This window comes from Danio rerio, chromosome 7, assembly GCF_049306965.1.
Source record: "Danio rerio strain Tuebingen ecotype United States chromosome 7, GRCz12tu, whole genome shotgun sequence".
NCBI lineage: Eukaryota > Metazoa > Chordata > Actinopteri > Cypriniformes > Danionidae > Danio > Danio rerio.
This window is the reverse complement of record NC_133182.1, coordinates 50,409,104-50,428,296: the sequence shown is the minus strand read 5'-3', so window position 1 is coordinate 50,428,296 and position 19,193 is coordinate 50,409,104. Positions and strand designations below refer to the sequence as shown.

The window sequence follows — 19,193 nt, the reverse complement described above, 5'->3', positions numbered from 1 at the left end:
TTTTGTCTATCAAATCTGATCCTTATATATTTTTTTCAATTAGATTCAAGTCAGGTGATTGGTTGGGCCATTCTACAGCTTGATTTTCTTTCTCTGAAAGCATTTGAGAGTTTCCTTGGCTGTGTTTTGGATCTTTGTCTTGCTGAAATGTCCACCCTGGTGTTATCTTCATCATCTTTAAATTGTAGATATTGGACTGAAGCAGCTGATAATAATTTACATTGACAAAGGGCAGAGGATTGTTAAATAACTAAAAAGAGATTTCAGTTGCTGTCTGGGCATTCAGTGCCTTTCTACACCTCACTTTCTTCATGTGTTCAATACTTTTTCGCTGTCATTTAATTTTATTATGCATAACTTCATTTGTAAACTAATTAGATTTTTTTCTTTTGCTTATATGGATTTCTTTGTTTTTTACCAACATCCAGGGAACATTTCAAGTCAACAGCACCTTTAGAAATATGTTTTCTGAGAAAAATGGTGATGTGTTCAATACTTATTTTCCCTGCTGTATATTAAATGCTCTTAAAACAAAGAAAATTCTGTTTTAGAGGAAGTAAAAATTATGTTACGCCCTTATTTTGAATAACAATGTCCCTAAAAATATGTCTTAAGCTTCTCCAAACCACAATATCTGCATCTTTAAAGTGGCAGGATAATCCCACGCTAAAAAAGCCTCAAAGATGGCATTTCATAAGGCAGCTCAAAACATTTGGAGTATCTACAACTGGTATGGTCAGGTTTTTGAGCAATGATTGAAAGTGTGCTGACTTTTTCAATAACCGTGTGGTTTAGCAGGTCAACAAAAAAGTCATGTCTATAATACAGTGCAAACTGACTCAAAAATTATAGGCCATGATCCGCCTTCTATGGATGAAATTTATGTCATGCATTTGCAGGAAAAAAGGCTTGACAATACTTAGAGATTCGACACATTCAGCTAGACATCTTTTCACATCTTTACCCTTAGGCAGACGATTTAGACTGCACACCTTTTGAACGGCACCTACTCTATATGGTTCATGATTTAAAAACACTTCTGGCTCTAATGTATCTGTATTTATTTTGTTTTAATTGAACTGAATTGAATTTAATTTATAATGTTTGTACAAATGTGTTTGTGTTTATAGCTCGCTGCAAAATTCCGGACAATTATGCTTTACACACCTTCACATGATTTACATACCTTTACATACCAAAATATTTTACAAATTGTAAAAATGTTACCTGCTTTTGACATTTCAGACCTTGTTTTTTCTTTCTAAATATTTACAATCGATATATATATATATATATATATATATATATATATATATATATATATATATATATATATATATATATATATAAATAAAAACTCTTATTAAATTCATACACTAGAAGATTCAGTGCATAGTGCAAAAGATATTGTATAATGTGTATAGCTAATAGTGTGTCTTTTGTGACAGAACTAGTGCTTCAGTCATCCTTTATTACGAAACGCTACTTTTGCAAATGTGTAAAATATAGGACATTTTTATGCTGATCTATTCAAAACCATTAATTTAAACACCTGGCTTAAAAAAGAATACAGTAACACTGATATGCTTTTGCATCACTAATCTCTTAATGAACTGGAATAAGTGTTTTAAATATACCAAATATTTTAGTCATGCATGGATTGTAGTTTGCATAGCATAAAGCAAACAACCTTAATATACATGGCATGCTTGTAACAGATGCGTATTTAGACCTCACAGTATCAGCACAGGGTTGTGTGAAAACATGGGACGGCTGGTTCATGGTCATGGCCAACAACAGCAGTTGCCCTCGTCTGCTTCTTAAAGAAGCGAAAACAAAGGAAGGCTGCGAGTCTGCTGAGCGCAGGCCCTTTGAGAGCTGCGAGAAACCAGACATGTATGAGTTATGAGGCTGGCCGTGAAGCCCACTGTCACATAAGCAGTCTGGAGAGCTGCATGTGGGTCTGAAGGAGCTTGGTCAGCTGCCTGGGGACGCTTTCTGGCACGGGGCCGGATGAGTTCGCTTGCCTAGCCCGCCTAAATCTTCTCTGAAAATTCAATGAAAATTACAGGCACAGCCCTAGCCTGTGGGAACAGGCAAAACATGAAGGGGTAAAACACATAGTGACAGAAAATTGAGTGGAACCAGCAGAGGAGAGACTGTGCGCAGCTTGACTGAAAGTAGGCCATCTCGCTGTTTACAAAGTCAAATGCAGTTTATGTGTAGGAATATTTCAGAAAAGCACAAAAACCTGCTACTAGACTCATCACTATTTCTTATGCTGTAAATAAATATGACAATACAAATAGTTTCCAATAAGACCCTGTAATGTGCAAACATGGACCAACCCATAGATTTCCATCATAAAAATGAAAATGTATTCTACAGCCTTTTAATTGCAGAGTGAATTTAATTAAGTATATTGTAAGTATCTGTGGATTAAGTTTATAATTTTATATTGTTGATGTACATGTGTTACAACAACAATAAAATTACAATTAAAGGGTTATATAATATAATATAATATAATATAATATAATATAATATAATATAATATAATACAATCACAAGGTTATTTCCAAATGTAAGTGATCCAATATATATGTCATACACTGTAAACCCCCCTACCCCCCATTTGCCGTTTCTGTGTGGAGTTTGCATGTTCTCTCTGCGTTCGTGTGGGTTTCCTCCGGGTACTCCGGTTTCCCCCACAGTCTAAAGACATGCGGTACAGGTAAATTTGGTTGGCTAAATTGTTCGTAGTGTATGAGTGTGTGTGTCTGTGTATGTGTGGATGTTTCCCAGAGATGGGTTGCGGCTGGAAGGGCATCCGCTGCGTAAAAACTTGCTGGATAAGTTGGAGGTTTATTCCACTGTGGCGACCCCAGATTAATAAAGGGACTAAGCCGACAAGAAAATTAATGAATAAAAACCCAAAAAGTTTAAGTAACTCAAACCGTTTGAGTGAAACTGATTGCAACAAACCATTTAGGTTTATAAACTAATCCTAATGAGTACTGTTAACTTAATCCATTTGAGTAAATGAAGCAATTTGAGCACAGTAAAACCCAACAAATGAAGAGAACTCAAACCAACTAAGTACTGTAAAACTCAATAAGTTAAGACAACTTAAACCGTTTGAGGAAAATGATTGCAACAAACCATCTGAGTTAAAAAACTAATCTATGATGAGTACTGTGAACTTACTCCATTTAACTTGAAGTAATGAGGTATTTAATTAAAAGTTCAAAACTCTTTTCAAATGAGTATAATTACCATTCAGCAAGTTTTGAGTTAACTACAGTCATTTCATTTGATAAAGTTGACTGTTGGGTTTTACAGTGTACATAACTGACACTAACTACGCTTTTAAAATTTAAATTTATTTATTTGTCTTTTTTTGTGTGTGTAATTGTAATTTTATTTTGTTTATCCGAGAAGGGTTAGGGATCATATTTGTTTGAATTTTTCTGTAAAACCATCCTGCCATTTCTGTAAAATTTTAATAAACTGATGAAATATCTTCATAGCTCATAAAGTCAATACATTTTTCATGAACTAAAGGACTAAACTAAAGGACCCTAATCCAATCAGAATATGTAATACTAAAAGTGAATCATACAGATGTCACCAAAAGTATTAAAGGGATATTTCACTCAGAAATGACAATTCTGTCATCATTTTCTCACCCTTGACTTGTCACAAACCGGTTTGAGCTTCTTTCTTCTTTGGAACGCATAAGAAGATCAACTGAAGACTCAAGTTTTTAATCTCTGTCTTATTATTTGAGGATATGAACACTTGAACTTCGTCAGAGCTGATCTGAGGCTCACTTCATCAGCAAACATCTCTGTGACAACCCATCAGAACAAAAGTTTAGTTTAACTTGATGAACTGTGGCTTATTAATATCTGTTAAAATGTAGTTCTCAAAGTAACACCAAACTATATAAATAAAAACTTTTGGAAGCACTTTAGTTTAAGTAACAGTTCACACCATTTACTACAGGCTTATCCCCTGACTATTATTAAGTTATTAACTGTTTATTAGCACTTATAAAGTATGATTTTATTTACCTTTCTAATCCTACCCAATACCTAAACGCAAGTATCATTTTACTAACTATTATTAAGCAGAAAATTAGTAGTTTGTTGAGTTTATTATTAAAAACATTTTAGCTAATGGTGTGTTACTAGTACGAATTGTACATTAAAATTAAGTGTGAACAAACTATTCCAAGACAGATTTTTTAAAAAGGAAATATTTCTAAAGTTTTAGTAAAACAAAATACAATTAAATAGATTTAAAAAATTGAATTCTTAATAAATAGCTGCTAAATTGAAAATGTTGCATCATTTACATTGAACGGACATGATTTTTGATTACTAAAATAAAATTAGACCATTAGAACAGACTCCAGAAAAAAAATAATTAAAAAAATGTTAACATTTATAGAATTTTGAAGCAAAAAAAAAATACAAATGTCCAAAAGAGATGTTAGGAAATGGCATTTGCACAATATTTTTGTTTATTGCCTTAAGTTTAAGTATATTTAAATCCTCAAGTTGAACATGTCATTGCCAAATAAATTAAAAATAAAAATAAAAATAAATAAGTAAGATTAAATTAAATAAACACTAAAAACAAAAACAGATACAGTACAGATGTAGCTACATGAATTAAAAGTAAAAGTGACTACAATATTACAACTTAATTATTATTTAGCTGGTTCTCCTTTGCATCTTCTCCTTTGCATCCGTTCTATCGTACACACAACATAAGCATCTTTCCTTGTTTGGTCAACTGAAATGTAGAACACACTAAAAAGTTTTACGCCCGTCCAAACACACCACTGTAAAAACTGCTGGGTTCCACACAATCAATTTGTTTTGGGACAACATGAAGGAATTAAGTTCACTAACAAGTTTTTACAAATTTAAGTTGATTGAACATAAATTAATGAAGTCGTCCTCCAAAACGCTTAAGAGTTGTGTTTATTTCAGCTCATTTGGTAACAATTTATTTTGATGGTTCATTTGTGTATTAGTAGACTTTCAGCATAATATCTGTTGATATGCTCCTTCAACAGACATTTAACTGACTATAAGAAACTTTACAAGTACATATAACTTTACAATAAGCAACCCTAACCCCAACCAAACAGTCTACTTATAATCTGACGAGAATTAGTTGGCATGTAGATGCAATGCAACTTAAATTCAACAATTTAAAAAACAATAAAGTGACCGCTTATTTTAAGTAAGTCTTTTAAACAAACAGCAAACACAATTTTTTGAGTCCATGCTTATTAAAAATCAACTTCAGGATATTTGCATATTTGCATAAAGAGTGGAGACATTAATTTTCTTAGGCTTGAACATCACTTATAACCATTATAGTCTAAAATAGTTTACACAGTCTATCTAACCCTCTAATTACACATCTGATTAGCGTGACCCATTTTATGCGCTCCGTGCTTCTGCTTCCTCTACATGCTATTTAATTAAATCTTGTGATCACACTGACCAGCTGTCATATACGAAAGGTCTGGGTGGACGACCAGTGGGCGACAGGGGCCATGGGATCACTTTTTTGGGGTGGGGGAGTGGTGGTGTAAATGAGAGGAAACGGGACCCTAGATTCAAGGACCTCGTAGATTCACCATAGCAATCGCTTTTCCCATCCAAACAAAAAACTGAGCTCACTGTAATAGCATAAAGGGCCAGCTGACCCCTGTTCTCAATCTCACAAGATTACATTAAAAATGGAGCCACAATGAAGCACTGGATTTGGCAGAGAGTGACTTCTTCATGCTCCAGGCTTTTTATGCTCCAGCCAAAGCAAAGCACTTGAAGTGGGATGATAAATAATACCCGGAGTATTAACTAGCATTAACTCTCAGGCTCTTCAAAAGACAGCCGCAGAGCAAATACACTACTGACAGTTTCAGACTTACAGGGAATCTGTTAGGCAGTAATGATCTGTTAAAATTGCCATTTGTAATGCGTTTGTAAGAGAAATGACTTCTTGAATGAGAAGATTTAAGAATGAGGATTCATTTGCTAATATTAGTTAAAGGGATAGGATAGACACCCATGTTTACTCATCATTTACTCACCCTGAGGTGGCTCTTCTGTTGAATGCAAAAGAATTCGTTTTGAAGACTGATGGAAACCGGTAACCATTGACATCCATAATGAAAAATAAAAGATACTTTATGAGTCAGTGGTAATGGTTTCCAATGTTCTTCTTTTTTGCTCAATATGAAGATAAAATCAATCAGAATTGGAACAAGTGGAGTGCATTTTCATTTTGGGATAAACTGTGAGAAATGAGAACTTACTGTAAAGAGTTACTGGCAAAAACTTTGTCAAATTGAGGGTTGATGTAATAAAAATAGTACAAATAAATGATTTCATACTGTAATTATTTATAAAAATAATATGAATTTACATTTGGGTTTTTAGGAGATTTTAAAGATGAAAAGTACAAAAAAAACAATATATCTTAAAACATCTTCTTTTCTGCCCAATAATTGATTTAGCTCATTTTAAATAAGTAGTTTGAACAACCAGCAACAATATTTTTTGTGAGTGTACTGAGCTAAGTTAATTCATTACCTCTTCAGACTGAAGGGGTTTGAGCCGATATACATGCTCTGCTAGTTTACATCCTGTGGCACACAATAGAAAGCCACTGGCTACTGTGTTGGGGGAGGGAACCCGACTGTATGCAGAGTCTTATCAGTGCAAATGGGACGAAGGTGATTTGTCCAAACGCCACAACCACTGCAATGGGAATGAATATTTACAAAACCTCCAGGGGTTAGGAAGTCCTTTCACCCCGAACATCCCTCCACATAAATAACCAGCCTGTATTGAGTAAAGTTTAGTTTCCATTAGCTGCTCGAATCACAAATAAAAGCTCTGTTCACCAAAGGTTAAATCATTACCGCAAACTGCCAGAAAACAGTAATAAATGCTCATTTCACATTCGCGGTGGCTTCCAATAGGAAACATTTCATCATTATCAGAGGCCTTTGTCCATTTACAGTTTTATTAGCCGTTCATAGGGGGGCCTGGTTAACACAAGCCCCTCACTGACAAAGAGACAAACATCTGTGTTGCGTCCAATTAGGGACGGCCCTCTATGTGGAGCTGATAATTACAGGGAGAAAGAGTTAGCACCTCGCGGCAGGACTACTGTCCTCATAACACCTCCAGACTGAGCTTGATGACGTGTTAGCGCACTCAGCATACGGAGGAAGTTTGCCGACAGCTATGACGCTTTACAGTGAAGCATGTGGGATCGCAACCTCCCAGTGTGGGATTTGTCAAGATGTGCGGGACGGTGTCCTGTGTGACTTCCAGCACCCGTGTGTGGCGCAGCGTCCTGTGCGAATTCTACCACCTGCCGCTGTTGAGCAGGTAATGATCAACCTCTGAAGTGTGACGTGCACACCAGTCTTTATTCTCACAGAATAGGCTCAGTTAATAAGTGTCAGCAACATGTGTGGCTGAAAGTATAGTGCTAATGTGCAGTAGCTCTCCTCGCTCACGCTGAAACAATGGCATGCTAATATGGATTAACAAGGCCTATCAACACTATTAGTGGCTGACACTGGAGAAAAAGAGATGAACAATTGATCCCAGTCAATGATTAATCTGTGGTTAGTATAAGATTTGCCTGATAAGCTTGAGCTTGATTTGCATAAGCACTTACTCAAAGTAGGGGATGTAAAATCTTGATGCCGCTGCCGAACAAAAGGGTGATTGATGAGTTCTTTTCTACCGAACAGATGTTATGAAATCTGTTTTGTTAAAAATGCATTAAAATTAAATGTAATTAAATTTTTTGAGTTTAGAGATGAGAATGATTTTAATCTCTGAATGAAAATATTTTTTAATGATTTTTTTTGAGTATAAAATAAATTATTAAATGAATGAAATTCTGGAAGAGAAAACATAAAATGATACAGTTTTTTTATTATACAAATTATTCCACAGTTTTTGTATTATGTCTAAAATATTAACCTACCAATCAAGGTTTTGACCCTTTTCACCCTCATGTCAACAATGTCAATAATTCAGATAAATATCACATTCTGAAAAAAGGGTGTATTAAGGGTGTCTGACCAAAAGCAGAAAATCAGAGCATATCACACCTGTCCTCAGGTCTTTACACTAGCTCCTAATTACATTCTGGATAGATTTTAAAGTATTATTAGTTGTCTAGAAATCACTAAGGGGCCTAGGACCTCAATAATACATTACAGATATGCTCACTGAATACAAAACTAACAGGTCACTCAGATCTTTAGGATCATATAAACAAGAAATTCAGTCAAAACAGGGTGAATCCGCCTTCAACTACTGCACCCCTGCTGCTGGAATCTGCTTCCAGAAATGATCAGATGTGCTCCAACATTAGGGACATTCAAATCAAGACTGAAAACACATCTGCTTAGCTGTGCCTTTACTGAATGAGCACTGTGCTACAGCCAACAGATCTCACTAATATGTCTTTTTCATTCTTTATAACCTGTTTTAACACATTTTAAATCTTTTTTTAAACATTTTTAATTCTTTGTTTTTATTTTATTATACTTGTCTCTTTTATTCATATTTATGTAAAGCACTTTGAATTACCATCATGTTTGAAATGTGCTATATAAATAAACTTGCCTTGTCTATTTTTAAAAAACAAACATAAACAAACAAATAAAAATCAGTGGTAAAATGTGTCATGCATATTTAGAACAAGAATTATTTAAAGATATATTAAAAGGCTTTATGGAACTTAAAATGATTTATGAGTATGTATGGGATCACAGTGGAGCTTCAAACTTATAATAAGTTATCAATAAAAAATGTTTTCTACACTGGAAAAAATTGACTTTGAACCAATTTTTAAAATACTGTAATTTGTTACAGCTCATTTTTGTTTATCTCAAAGCATCATTTAACTTGAGTTCATACTTGAAAATGTTATTTAATCTTAATCAAAAATATTTATTGTGGTCAAGAAGAAAATTACATTCACACAAAGTAAAAACATTGCTTACTATAGGGACACTATATACCTCAGCAGTTCAGGGTCTAGCCGTAAATAAATGTTTACTTTGGTATCTAAAGTATAATTTTGGACAAAGTTTAAAAATACTGTAATTTGTTGCAGCTAAAGTTTTGAATTTCTCTTAAATTTGGGTTTTGAATGATGAAACCGAAAAATGTAATTTAATATTAACCAAAATATTTCTTCTGCCCAAGGAAAGATATACAAAGATAATTCCTTCAATTATTTAAGGTTCCATTTAAAATTAAAATCAATGTAAAATTGTACTTTAGACTAAACTCTAATAAATACATGTAACGATAGGCTCTGCTATTGCTAGTTATTTTATTTTCAAGATCTAAAGTAAACGATCTGCTGGTGCTTTTAGTAAGTCATGCAAGATGGTGATCAAACTACAATTAAATACATAAAACCCAAATAGCACATTAGCGGTACCTTTTTTTCATGTGGTCACATGACATCTAAACTCATGTTTTTGTAATAACCCTGATTTTCAATTTTTTTTTTGTATTTATTTATTTATTTATTTTAAAGACACGTTCTCTGACTTTTATAGAGTAAAACATACTTTTTCAACCAAACTGATATCTAGCCCCCTCAGATTTATTTTCCTTTTTTTATATTTCCTAAATAATGTTTAACAGAGCAAGATAATTTTCACAGTATGTCTGATAATATTTTTTCTTATAGAGAAAATCGTATTTGTTTTATTTCGGCTAGATTAAAAGCAGTTTTTAATAATAAAAAAAAAAAAAAAACATTTTGAATGGCAAAATTATTAACCCTTTAAGCAATATATTTTTTACTCGATTGTCTACAGAACAAACCATCATTGTACATTAACTTGCCTAATTACCCTAACCTGCCTAGTTATCCTAATTAACCTACTTAAGCATTTAAATGTAACCTAGTTAAGCACTTTAAGCTGTATAGAAGTGTCATGAAAAATATGTAGTAAAATTTTATTTACTGTCATCATTGGAAATATAGAGATCAGTTATTAGAAATGAGTTATAAAATCTATTATGTTTAGAAATGTGTTGAAAAAAAATCTGCTCTCTGTTAAACAGAAATTGGGGAAAAAAATAAACAGGGGGGCTAATAATTCTGACTTCAACTCTTTGTATATATACACACACACACACAGACATGCACACTCTTACATGTCTGTGACCTACAAACATCTAAGAGTTGTAAAGAACTTTTGATCATGGTTTGGCGAGCAGCTCAACTGTCATGAAAAGATGTAGAAAGGGGCAGGTCTGCTTTTGTTTGCCTCAACAGCTGTGAGACGCAATGTAGAGGGCCGTGCCTCATTAAAATAGGGTGTGAACCAGAGGGGGGGAAGGGATGACATGGTGCTTGGGTCTAAAGCAGGGTTTCAGCTCTTAAAACAAGGCGTCCACTTCCTGCGAAAACACCCTTCTTCCTCAAGTGACCGCAGGATCCACCCATGCTAAAAGCACGGTGTTTGATTTGCGATGGCTGCTTTTAATGCACAATAGACGACACCTGTTGTGAGCTTGGTTAAGCCAAGGGCCTCTGTAGCCGGAAAGCTAATCAGAAATGCCTGCGCTACATCAAGCCTTGGAGTCTGCAGAATTAACTTGTGATGCTAATGGCTAATGAACACAGCGCATAGGTTTAATCCCATTAGCCGGTGGTCGGACTGACCTCTGACATGCAGTCGCCATATTATAATCTCTATCCCTCTTTCTCCTTTTTCAGCCGGCCAGAGACAATTGATTCTCTTTTGTCTCTGTTCCTCGACCTGTAAACAAGCCTGCAAACAGTCATATTGTATGGGGAACAAGGACTAATCTGGACATATGGCATTGAGGCGCCGGACCTTAGACACAAAAGCCAGCTATTGTTTTTGATGATGGTATTGATTATGTTCATATTTAAGAGCCTCCGTCAGCTTCGGTGAGCAGTTTAATTACTTGCCAGGCTGTGATCTGAATATTGATCAAAACAAAGCCTCAGATGCGCTAACAAGGCCCGAAGCAATTAATGCCGAGCAGAAACACCGCTATGGATTATTGAACAAAGTAAACAGAGTGATTTAAGAGTGCCAGCTCAACCTGCCATTGTAGACAGCAGAACACCTTTATCTTGCGTGAATTGAGCTGCTCGTGTGATATAGACTTTGTGGTGTCACTTACAATGCGGAGAAGGTTATCAGGACTTTAATTCATCAAGGCGTTCAGTCTGAAAGCTTGGAGCGTGAGGAGCACTCAGATCCTATTCAATTTTTGACTTTTAAAATCTGTCGTGTGTGCAGTTTCTGCTCTTCTTTTGATTAATAATGGTTTCAAATGGCCACTTCGGAATGAAAGAGAGCACATTTTGGGCTCAAAACAGCAGAAGACAAGCACAGATAACTGTGATGTGATTTCCAATTAATGTGACATCCTTTTAGGCACTTTTAATTTGCTCATTCATTTTCAAATATGTAAAAGGCAATCTGTTTTCCCAGCGATTCATTAGCTAATGAGTAAAATGTCTGCTCCATTTGTAAAAAATTTATTTTTTCCCATCTGTGAGACAATTTTAGAGAAAAAATCTTGAAAAAATATTAAAGATAAACAAACTGAATAATTAAAAGTGAACATACATAAATAATGTGAATGTTTCTGCTTCCTACATTAACAAATGTTTAATAGGGAGCATAAGCAAAGCATTTAAAGGGCACCTATGATGAAAATCAACTTTTGTAAGCTGTTTGGAAAGAACTGTGTAGGTCTAGTGCGTCCACTGTCATATTGGGGTGATATAAAGACAACAAGTGTCTTTTTTTTTATTTTTTATTTCCTGATGTTAAAATTGAACCCAAATCCCAGTGATTTTGAGGCTCAACGCAACGTGATGAAGAAGTGCGGTTTTCCCCGCCCACTGAATTTATTGACAGGTGCTATGTCATATAACATGTATACACATTTATATGCAAATATAATTTTTTTTGCAAATACACTGGGGTTACATCTGTAACAACTCTTTGTGATCAGCCGCACCCCAATAATTAATTTTAAAGTTAAAAACATTTTAAAAGCAGAACATGTTTGTAATTAAGACAGTAAAATCACTGTAATCCTAACTGCTGAACTCACCACGGGCGCATGGTGCCAGCAAATGCACATATGTATGTATGTGTTTGTGTGTGTGTGTGTTTGTGTGTGTGTACTGGTGTGTGACTCATCATTTCAGAAAGGCTTGAATAGATTCCACCACAAATACATACAATAAGCTTACTTGGTATTTTTGAATGGTGATCTTATTTCAGCTTCATCCATGTCTGTTTCAATCACTGACGGCTGTTTATCTGACATAACACAGGAGAAGCAGACATGCATATCGGAGCGGTGGGCGAGGAGAAACAGCTCATTTGGATTTAAAGCCACAAGGCTGCAAAAAACAGCTACACTGTAGTCAGGCACAAAATGGAGAGTCTATATTATGTAATGAATAATCTAATGGGTATTTTAGGCTGAAACTTTACATACACATTCTGGAGACATGAAAGACTTATCTTAAATCTTGGAAAAGGGGTAAAATAGGTGCTCTTTAAAGCCACAACATCAGCTGTAAAATAAAAAAAATCAAAGATTAATTTTTTTCAAAGAGGTTTTGAATTGAGAGTTTCACCATATGTTAGTCATTACTAGGCAAAACAGAATCTAACACATTAATAAATATAGTTGATGTCACTGTTTCTTATTCCCTTTATTAGACTTAATGCAAAAATGACTATAAAGCAAAAATTCAAAGCCAATATATACATCAAATTAAAAGATTAAATCTATTGATTTGTTTGTAAGGTTATCTTTATTTGTTTATTTTTAAATTAAGTTTAATAAATTGTCCATTTAATTTTATTAATTATTAAATAAATAATTTCCTCAAAGAAATGTATTTATTTACCACTGTTAATAAAGTTTTGTCCATTGTGTTACATTTTGTCTATGTGGGAATTTGGAAAAGAAAATATGCATTGATATTAATGATATGACAGTTTCTTTCTCCCAACATTTTCCAACAATACTCAAGTGTTTTTTTTTTAAATTCCAAGAAACTGTATAATACAATTTATAATACAGTAAAAGAGAACAGTTCTTTATAACAGTTTTTACATTAGATAATCAGGATAAAGAGCAAAATAATAAATTAATAAATAAATTAATTAATAAATAAATAATATAATTAAAAAAAGATAGATAAAATTTCAAGTAGCATGAAAGATCTTATCATATTTACCCTAGAAAGAAGCACATTTCTTATTATCAGTTAATCTAAGTGAGTAAATTAAATGTTTTATTTCACATAAGAAGTCTATACAAATTAGAAGTAACCTCTGTTTGTGAACATAAAACTTCCCAGCAAGTATAAGAAAGTTCACAGTGGTTTCCAACGACTTGTTTTGGTTTCCAAAATAACATCCTTAAGGTCCAAATTACCACTTATATTAACCTTGGAAAAGCAATATGAACTTAAATAATTCTAAAACAATGATGATGCATTACATAAAAAAAAAAAAAAGAGAGACAAATGTCTTCACACTCATTTTTGCAAAAGGTGCAAATATTAGTAACATTACAATATTTGGACAAGAGTGCATTTCAGGGGTAAATATTGTGCAAAAGTTTTAAGTGCTCCTCTTTTATTTTATTAGGAATACAAAATGTATATGTTAATAACCATGTTTTACAAGCAAAGGTGTGTTTTTTATTCATTAATTAAAAAGTGGCATCATCAAGACTTTTACTTCAAACAGAAAATGAAAAGTGATGAACCACTGCCCTCTGCTGGACAAAACTAAGGTCAGCAAACGCTACGGAGAACAAGATAAACAATAAAAGGCTATGCTAAATATGAACATCAGTATCAATCAATATCAAATCAATATCATCTTTAAATCCTTAGTCATATCTTGTGTCAGAGGACCAGATTCTCAATGCCATATGTTCAGTATAATCAATGTTCCCCATACAATATGCCTATTTCCTAATTAAATGGTCTGGTTTACAGGTCAAGGAACAGAGACAAAAGAGAATTAATTATCCAAGGCCAGCGTGTATTACAGACCTTATAGGAAGCATATTGATTTAGTTCAGTTTAATAACATTTTGTCAGACTCACCATCCAGAATAGTGTTTTATTAGCCAGTGCTTGATACTCGTCGATGGTGGACAGCACACTGAGGATCAGGCAGGAAAGCACAATGAGGAATCTGCATAGGGAAAGAAAGATATGTCAGATTAAAATTTATATATATATATATATATATATATATATATATATATATATATACAGTTGAAGTCAGAATTATTAGCCTCCCTATTAATTTTTTTTTCTTTTTTAAATATTTCCCAATTGATGTTTAACAGAGCTAGGAACATTTCACAGTATCTCTGATAATATTTTATCTTCAGGAGAAAGTCTTATTTGTTTTATTTCAGCTAGAAGGAAAGCAGTTTTTAATTTTTTAAACATCATTTTAGAGACTAAATTATTAGCACCTTTAATCACATTTTTTTCGATAGTTTACAGAACAAACCATCGTTATTTAATAACTTGCCTAATTACCCTATCCTGCCTAGTTAACCTAATTAACCTAGTTAAGCCTTTAAATGTCACTTAAGCTGTATAGAAGTGTCTTAAAAAATATCTAGTCAAATATTATTCACTGTCTTCAAGGCAAAGATAAAATAAATCAGTTATTAGATTTAGATTGGATTATAAACAGGGGGACTGATAAATCGGGGGCTAATAATTCTGACTTCAACTGTATATATATATTGCTCAGCATAAATGAGCATATCCCTCATAGATCTTTTTTTTTAATAAATATTTTCTATAGGATGGGTCACAATAATATTTTTGCTCATATATATTTGAAGAAAGAAATTATTAGCCCCCTGTTTGTTTTTCCCCCAATTTCTGGTAAACAGAAAGAAGAAAACATTTCTAAACATAATAGTTTGTTCTGTAGACTATTGAAAAAAATATAGTTTAAAGGGGCTAATAATTTTGACCTTAAAAAATAAAAACTGCTTTTATTCTAGCCAAAATAAAACAAATAAGTCTTCTCCAGAAGAAAAAAATATTATCAGACATACTGTAAAAATTTCCTTGCTCTCTTAATCATCATTTGGGAAATATTAAATAAATAAATAATAATCAAAGGGGGCTTATAATTCTGACTTCAACTGTACAATAAATTAGTCAGTAAAAAAGCCAAAACTGAAACTAATCTAATTAAGATAACAGTCCTAAAATTTGTTCACTCAAATTATTTTGTTGGAAAAATATTAAAAATAACAATTTTATAAACATTAAAATATAAAAAGAAACCTTAAAATATCAAAATTAGTTTAACTTCAATTTAAGAGTATCATTTTGCTATTCTTAAAAATGTTCGGTGACCAAACCTAATTTTATTCGATATACCTATTTAAAAATATGGTTTAATTAGACCTTTCTAAATATGTATACTTTTTTCTGCATATTGATAAATAGTTTTAAGGTGTTCTTTTTAAACTTACTATAGTAATTATTAATAATTATGTATGCATTATTACATGCCATGAAGCCTAAACTTAATCTGTAGTCTAACCCTATGTAGTAATGTAATTTATTAATGAATTTGTTACTCTTTAACAAGCACACAATCGTATTTTTATGTGTTCTATTATGCTTTTTAAGCTTTTAGCTGCCTTAAATGTGTAATGTTGTTGTTTTGGCATTTAAAAGAGAACTGCAAAGTTAAATGTGATTTAAAAGCATTTTTTGACATCGAGATGAAATGTTCAATTTTACATTGTTGAAAAAGACATTTATTTTTTATCATAATTTATTTTTATTATAATTTATTTTTATTTAAAAAAATTCTTTATGAAATGTAAAATATTTTTAATCGTGTTTATATGGTCAGTGAAACATTTTTCAGTGTTTATTAAACTCCTATGCTCATTGTCTGTTTTCTTTTAAAGTGTTTAAAGGGCAAATACTTAATTACATTTATGGGGCATATAATTCAATAAATATAATTCAATAACTCATATAAAGCATATAATTATAAATTAAATAAATATAATCATATTAATAATAATTTTGATTATTTACATTTAGAGTACATTTAGGGTCTCTGTCATGTTAATGCATGAAAAAGAACTGTTACACACATTGTTTGCTGTATAAAATGCAAAAACTTTGAAGCCCAACATCTCAAAATCATACAAAACACAGACAGAACCTTATAATTCCAAGGCGATGATGTGTTGTCAACTTTTTATCACATTCAATAGACACTGTTTTACATATCTAATGCGGATACGTTTGTGATTTCTTTCATATCTGTTCACATTCACAGACATAAAAAATATGTTTTTATTTTGTGTGTGTGTGCTTTTGTTATATCCGTGTGTATTTGACAGCTGGTACAAAAGAGAACATAATAGAGAGTGTAATACTCATCACATGTCCTTCAGAAAGGTTTTATGCAGAAGTGTCAAACTCAATTCCTGGAGGGCCGCAGCCCTGTACAGTTTAGTTCCTACCCTAATTAAACACACCTGATCAAATTAATTGAGTCCTTCAGGCCTGTTTGAAACCAACAGGTAAGTGTGTTAGAGCAGGGTTGGAACTAAACTGTGCAGGCCTGCGGCCCTCTAGGAATTGAGTTTGACATCCCTGGTTTAATGGATGGTTCTACTTACAAATGTTTACATTTTTTTCAAGAAACCCTTCATTTTTCATTGAATACACATTTTATTCTCTAATCTGAGTAAATTAGCAAGAATTTATTTATTTATTCATTTTTAATTTTTTAATTAAATTAGGGAGGTGATCTAAACATTTTTGGCCCTATATACTGCCGGCATGCTATCTCTCTCTCTCTAAGCAGGGCTACGCCCAGTCAGTACCTGGATGGCAGACAACATGAGAAAGCTAGATTGCTGCTGGAAGTGGTGTTAGTGAAGGCAGCAGGGGGCGCTCAACCTGCGGTCTGTGTTGGTCCTAATGCCCCAGTATATTGATGGCGACGTTATACTGCTCAGTAATCGCGCCTTTCGGATGAAACGTTAAACTCTCTGTGGTCGTTAAAAATCTCAAGATGTCCTTCGGAAAAAAGTAGGGGATTAACCCCGGCATCTTGGCCAAATTTGCCCACTGGCCTCTCTCCATCATGACCTCCTAACCATCCGCCTATTATGATAATTGGCTTCATCACTCTGTCTAGACTCCACCTATCAGCTAGTGTGTGGTCTGGCACAACATGGCTGCTATCGCGTCATCCAGGTGGATGCTGCACACAGGTAGTGGATGAGAAGATTCCCCCCCCCCCCCCAAAAAAAAATTATGTAAATCGCTTTGAGTGTTCAGAAAAGCACTATATAACTGTAAGGAATTTTATTGTAATTTTGACTAAAAGCTTTACAGACATTTTGGACATACTTCACACTCTAGAAAATGCTGGGTTGTATTAATCCAAATATGGACAAATCAAACATTGGGCTATTTATTATTTCAATTAAATTTTAATTAAACATTTTGAGTCCATGTTTTTCCATATTTGAACAAGATTGTGTTATGCTGTACAAAACATTACAAACATTTTTTTTCTTTTACAAAAACAAAAACTACTCAATATCAGCGGTGAAAAATGGGGGAAAACGAACATTAAATAATTCATTCATTCATTTTCCTTTGGCTTAATCCCTTTTTTATGAGGGGTTGCCACAGCGGAATGAACCACCAACTATTTCAGCATATGTTTTACACAGGGAATGCCCTTCCAGCTACAACCCAGTACTTGGAAACACCCACACACACTCCCACTAAGGCCAATTTTGTTTTTCCAGTTCACCTATAGCACATGTCTTTGGACTGTGTAGTAAACCGGGGCACCCGGAGGAAACCAACACGAACGTGAGGAGAACATGCAAACTCCACACAGAAACCGACTGACCCAGCCAGGACTCAAACCAGCGACATGCTTGCTGTGACACGACAGTGCTAACCTCTGAGCCACCGTGCCAACAACATAAAAACATGAAACAAAGTAATAAAATGTAGATACTCCAAAAAAAAGCAATTTTGTTCAAAAGTCTTTGATGATCTCCTGACATTGAACAGGATTTCTCAGGGGTGCATTAAATTCGTTGGTCCAATGCTTTGTAGACGTAAAGTGCGATGACTTCCAGTTCATTAATATTATTTATTCCCCAGCCGTTCCAGACAGAAATGTGAAGTATTTCTTAATGACGAGATGAATCTAGTGGTTCAGTGTGCACTAATAACCAGATTCTAGGATCACTTGCATACCTATAATTTTTGTTGAAATGTCAACTATATATTCCCAAAAATCACACAGATCCCAACAACTCCGAAGCATACATAATAAATTACCCCAGCATTCTTTACAGTGTACATTACATCTTTTAAAAAGGTAATAATAGTATCCAGTTGAATACTTTCTTCATTAATCAGCCTCGATATGTCAGCACACACGTACACACACACAGAGAAAGAGATAAATGGCTGTTTTTTAAAGGATGCAGCCTGATTTCTAAGCCCCTGTAACAGTACTGTAGATTAAACACATCACAGCAAGGTCATCATGTGTTCTTACACCAGCAAAGGCTTTGTCAAAACTCCTGAGGCTTCCTTTGGAGAAAAAAGGAGTGTTTGTTCACAGAAGACTATGCAAATAATCTTACAGGACAAACCCAACAAACAGCATCACCTCTCATGTGCTTTAAACCGTTGTGTTTATTTGTTTTACCACCGTAATCAAATTGCCCAATGGCACATGAAGGAGAACACAAAAAATTTCCTTTTTGAATAAATCAAGGTGCGAAAGTCAAAAGTCAAAGTTGGTTTGATCTTTTATAATTAAATGTGTTTTGATCTTATTTGAACCGCACATCACTACGCCACAACATCCAGCGCAGTATTTATTAATTTGAAAATGCTGTTTCTCTGTGTTAGCTTTTGGCAGCAAAGCTTAACCCATTACACCGCTCTATTGACTCAATAATTCATCAGTCTGACTGCATTAACAATAAAAAATGAAGCATCAAGAAGTATGAAACCCAGCTGCCAGACAAACAGTGCCC

General features: G+C 33.7%; 2 protein-coding genes across 9 annotated transcripts in view; both read right to left on the bottom strand.

The window, feature by feature from the left end:
• The window catches only part of acana (aggrecan a), a 904,300-nt gene that overhangs the window by 197,208 nt on the left and 687,899 nt on the right, over positions 1 to 19,193 (bottom strand). The window lies entirely within an intron of this gene.
• kcnq1.1 (potassium voltage-gated channel, KQT-like subfamily, member 1.1) overlaps positions 1 to 19,193 on the bottom strand; it is a 102,732-nt gene that overhangs the window by 67,420 nt on the left and 16,119 nt on the right. For 4 of the 7 annotated variants that reach the window (XM_073906662.1, XM_073906663.1, XM_005166469.6 and 1 more), the window contains one exon: positions 14,212 to 14,302. In XM_073906662.1, coding sequence (XP_073762763.1) covers positions 14,212 to 14,302 — 91 coding nt within the window. Of the gene's footprint in view, positions 1 to 12,327; positions 12,658 to 14,211; positions 14,303 to 19,193 lie in introns of those variants that run through there. The other 3 variants (XM_073906664.1, XM_073906666.1, XM_073906665.1) reach the window with 2 other exon arrangements.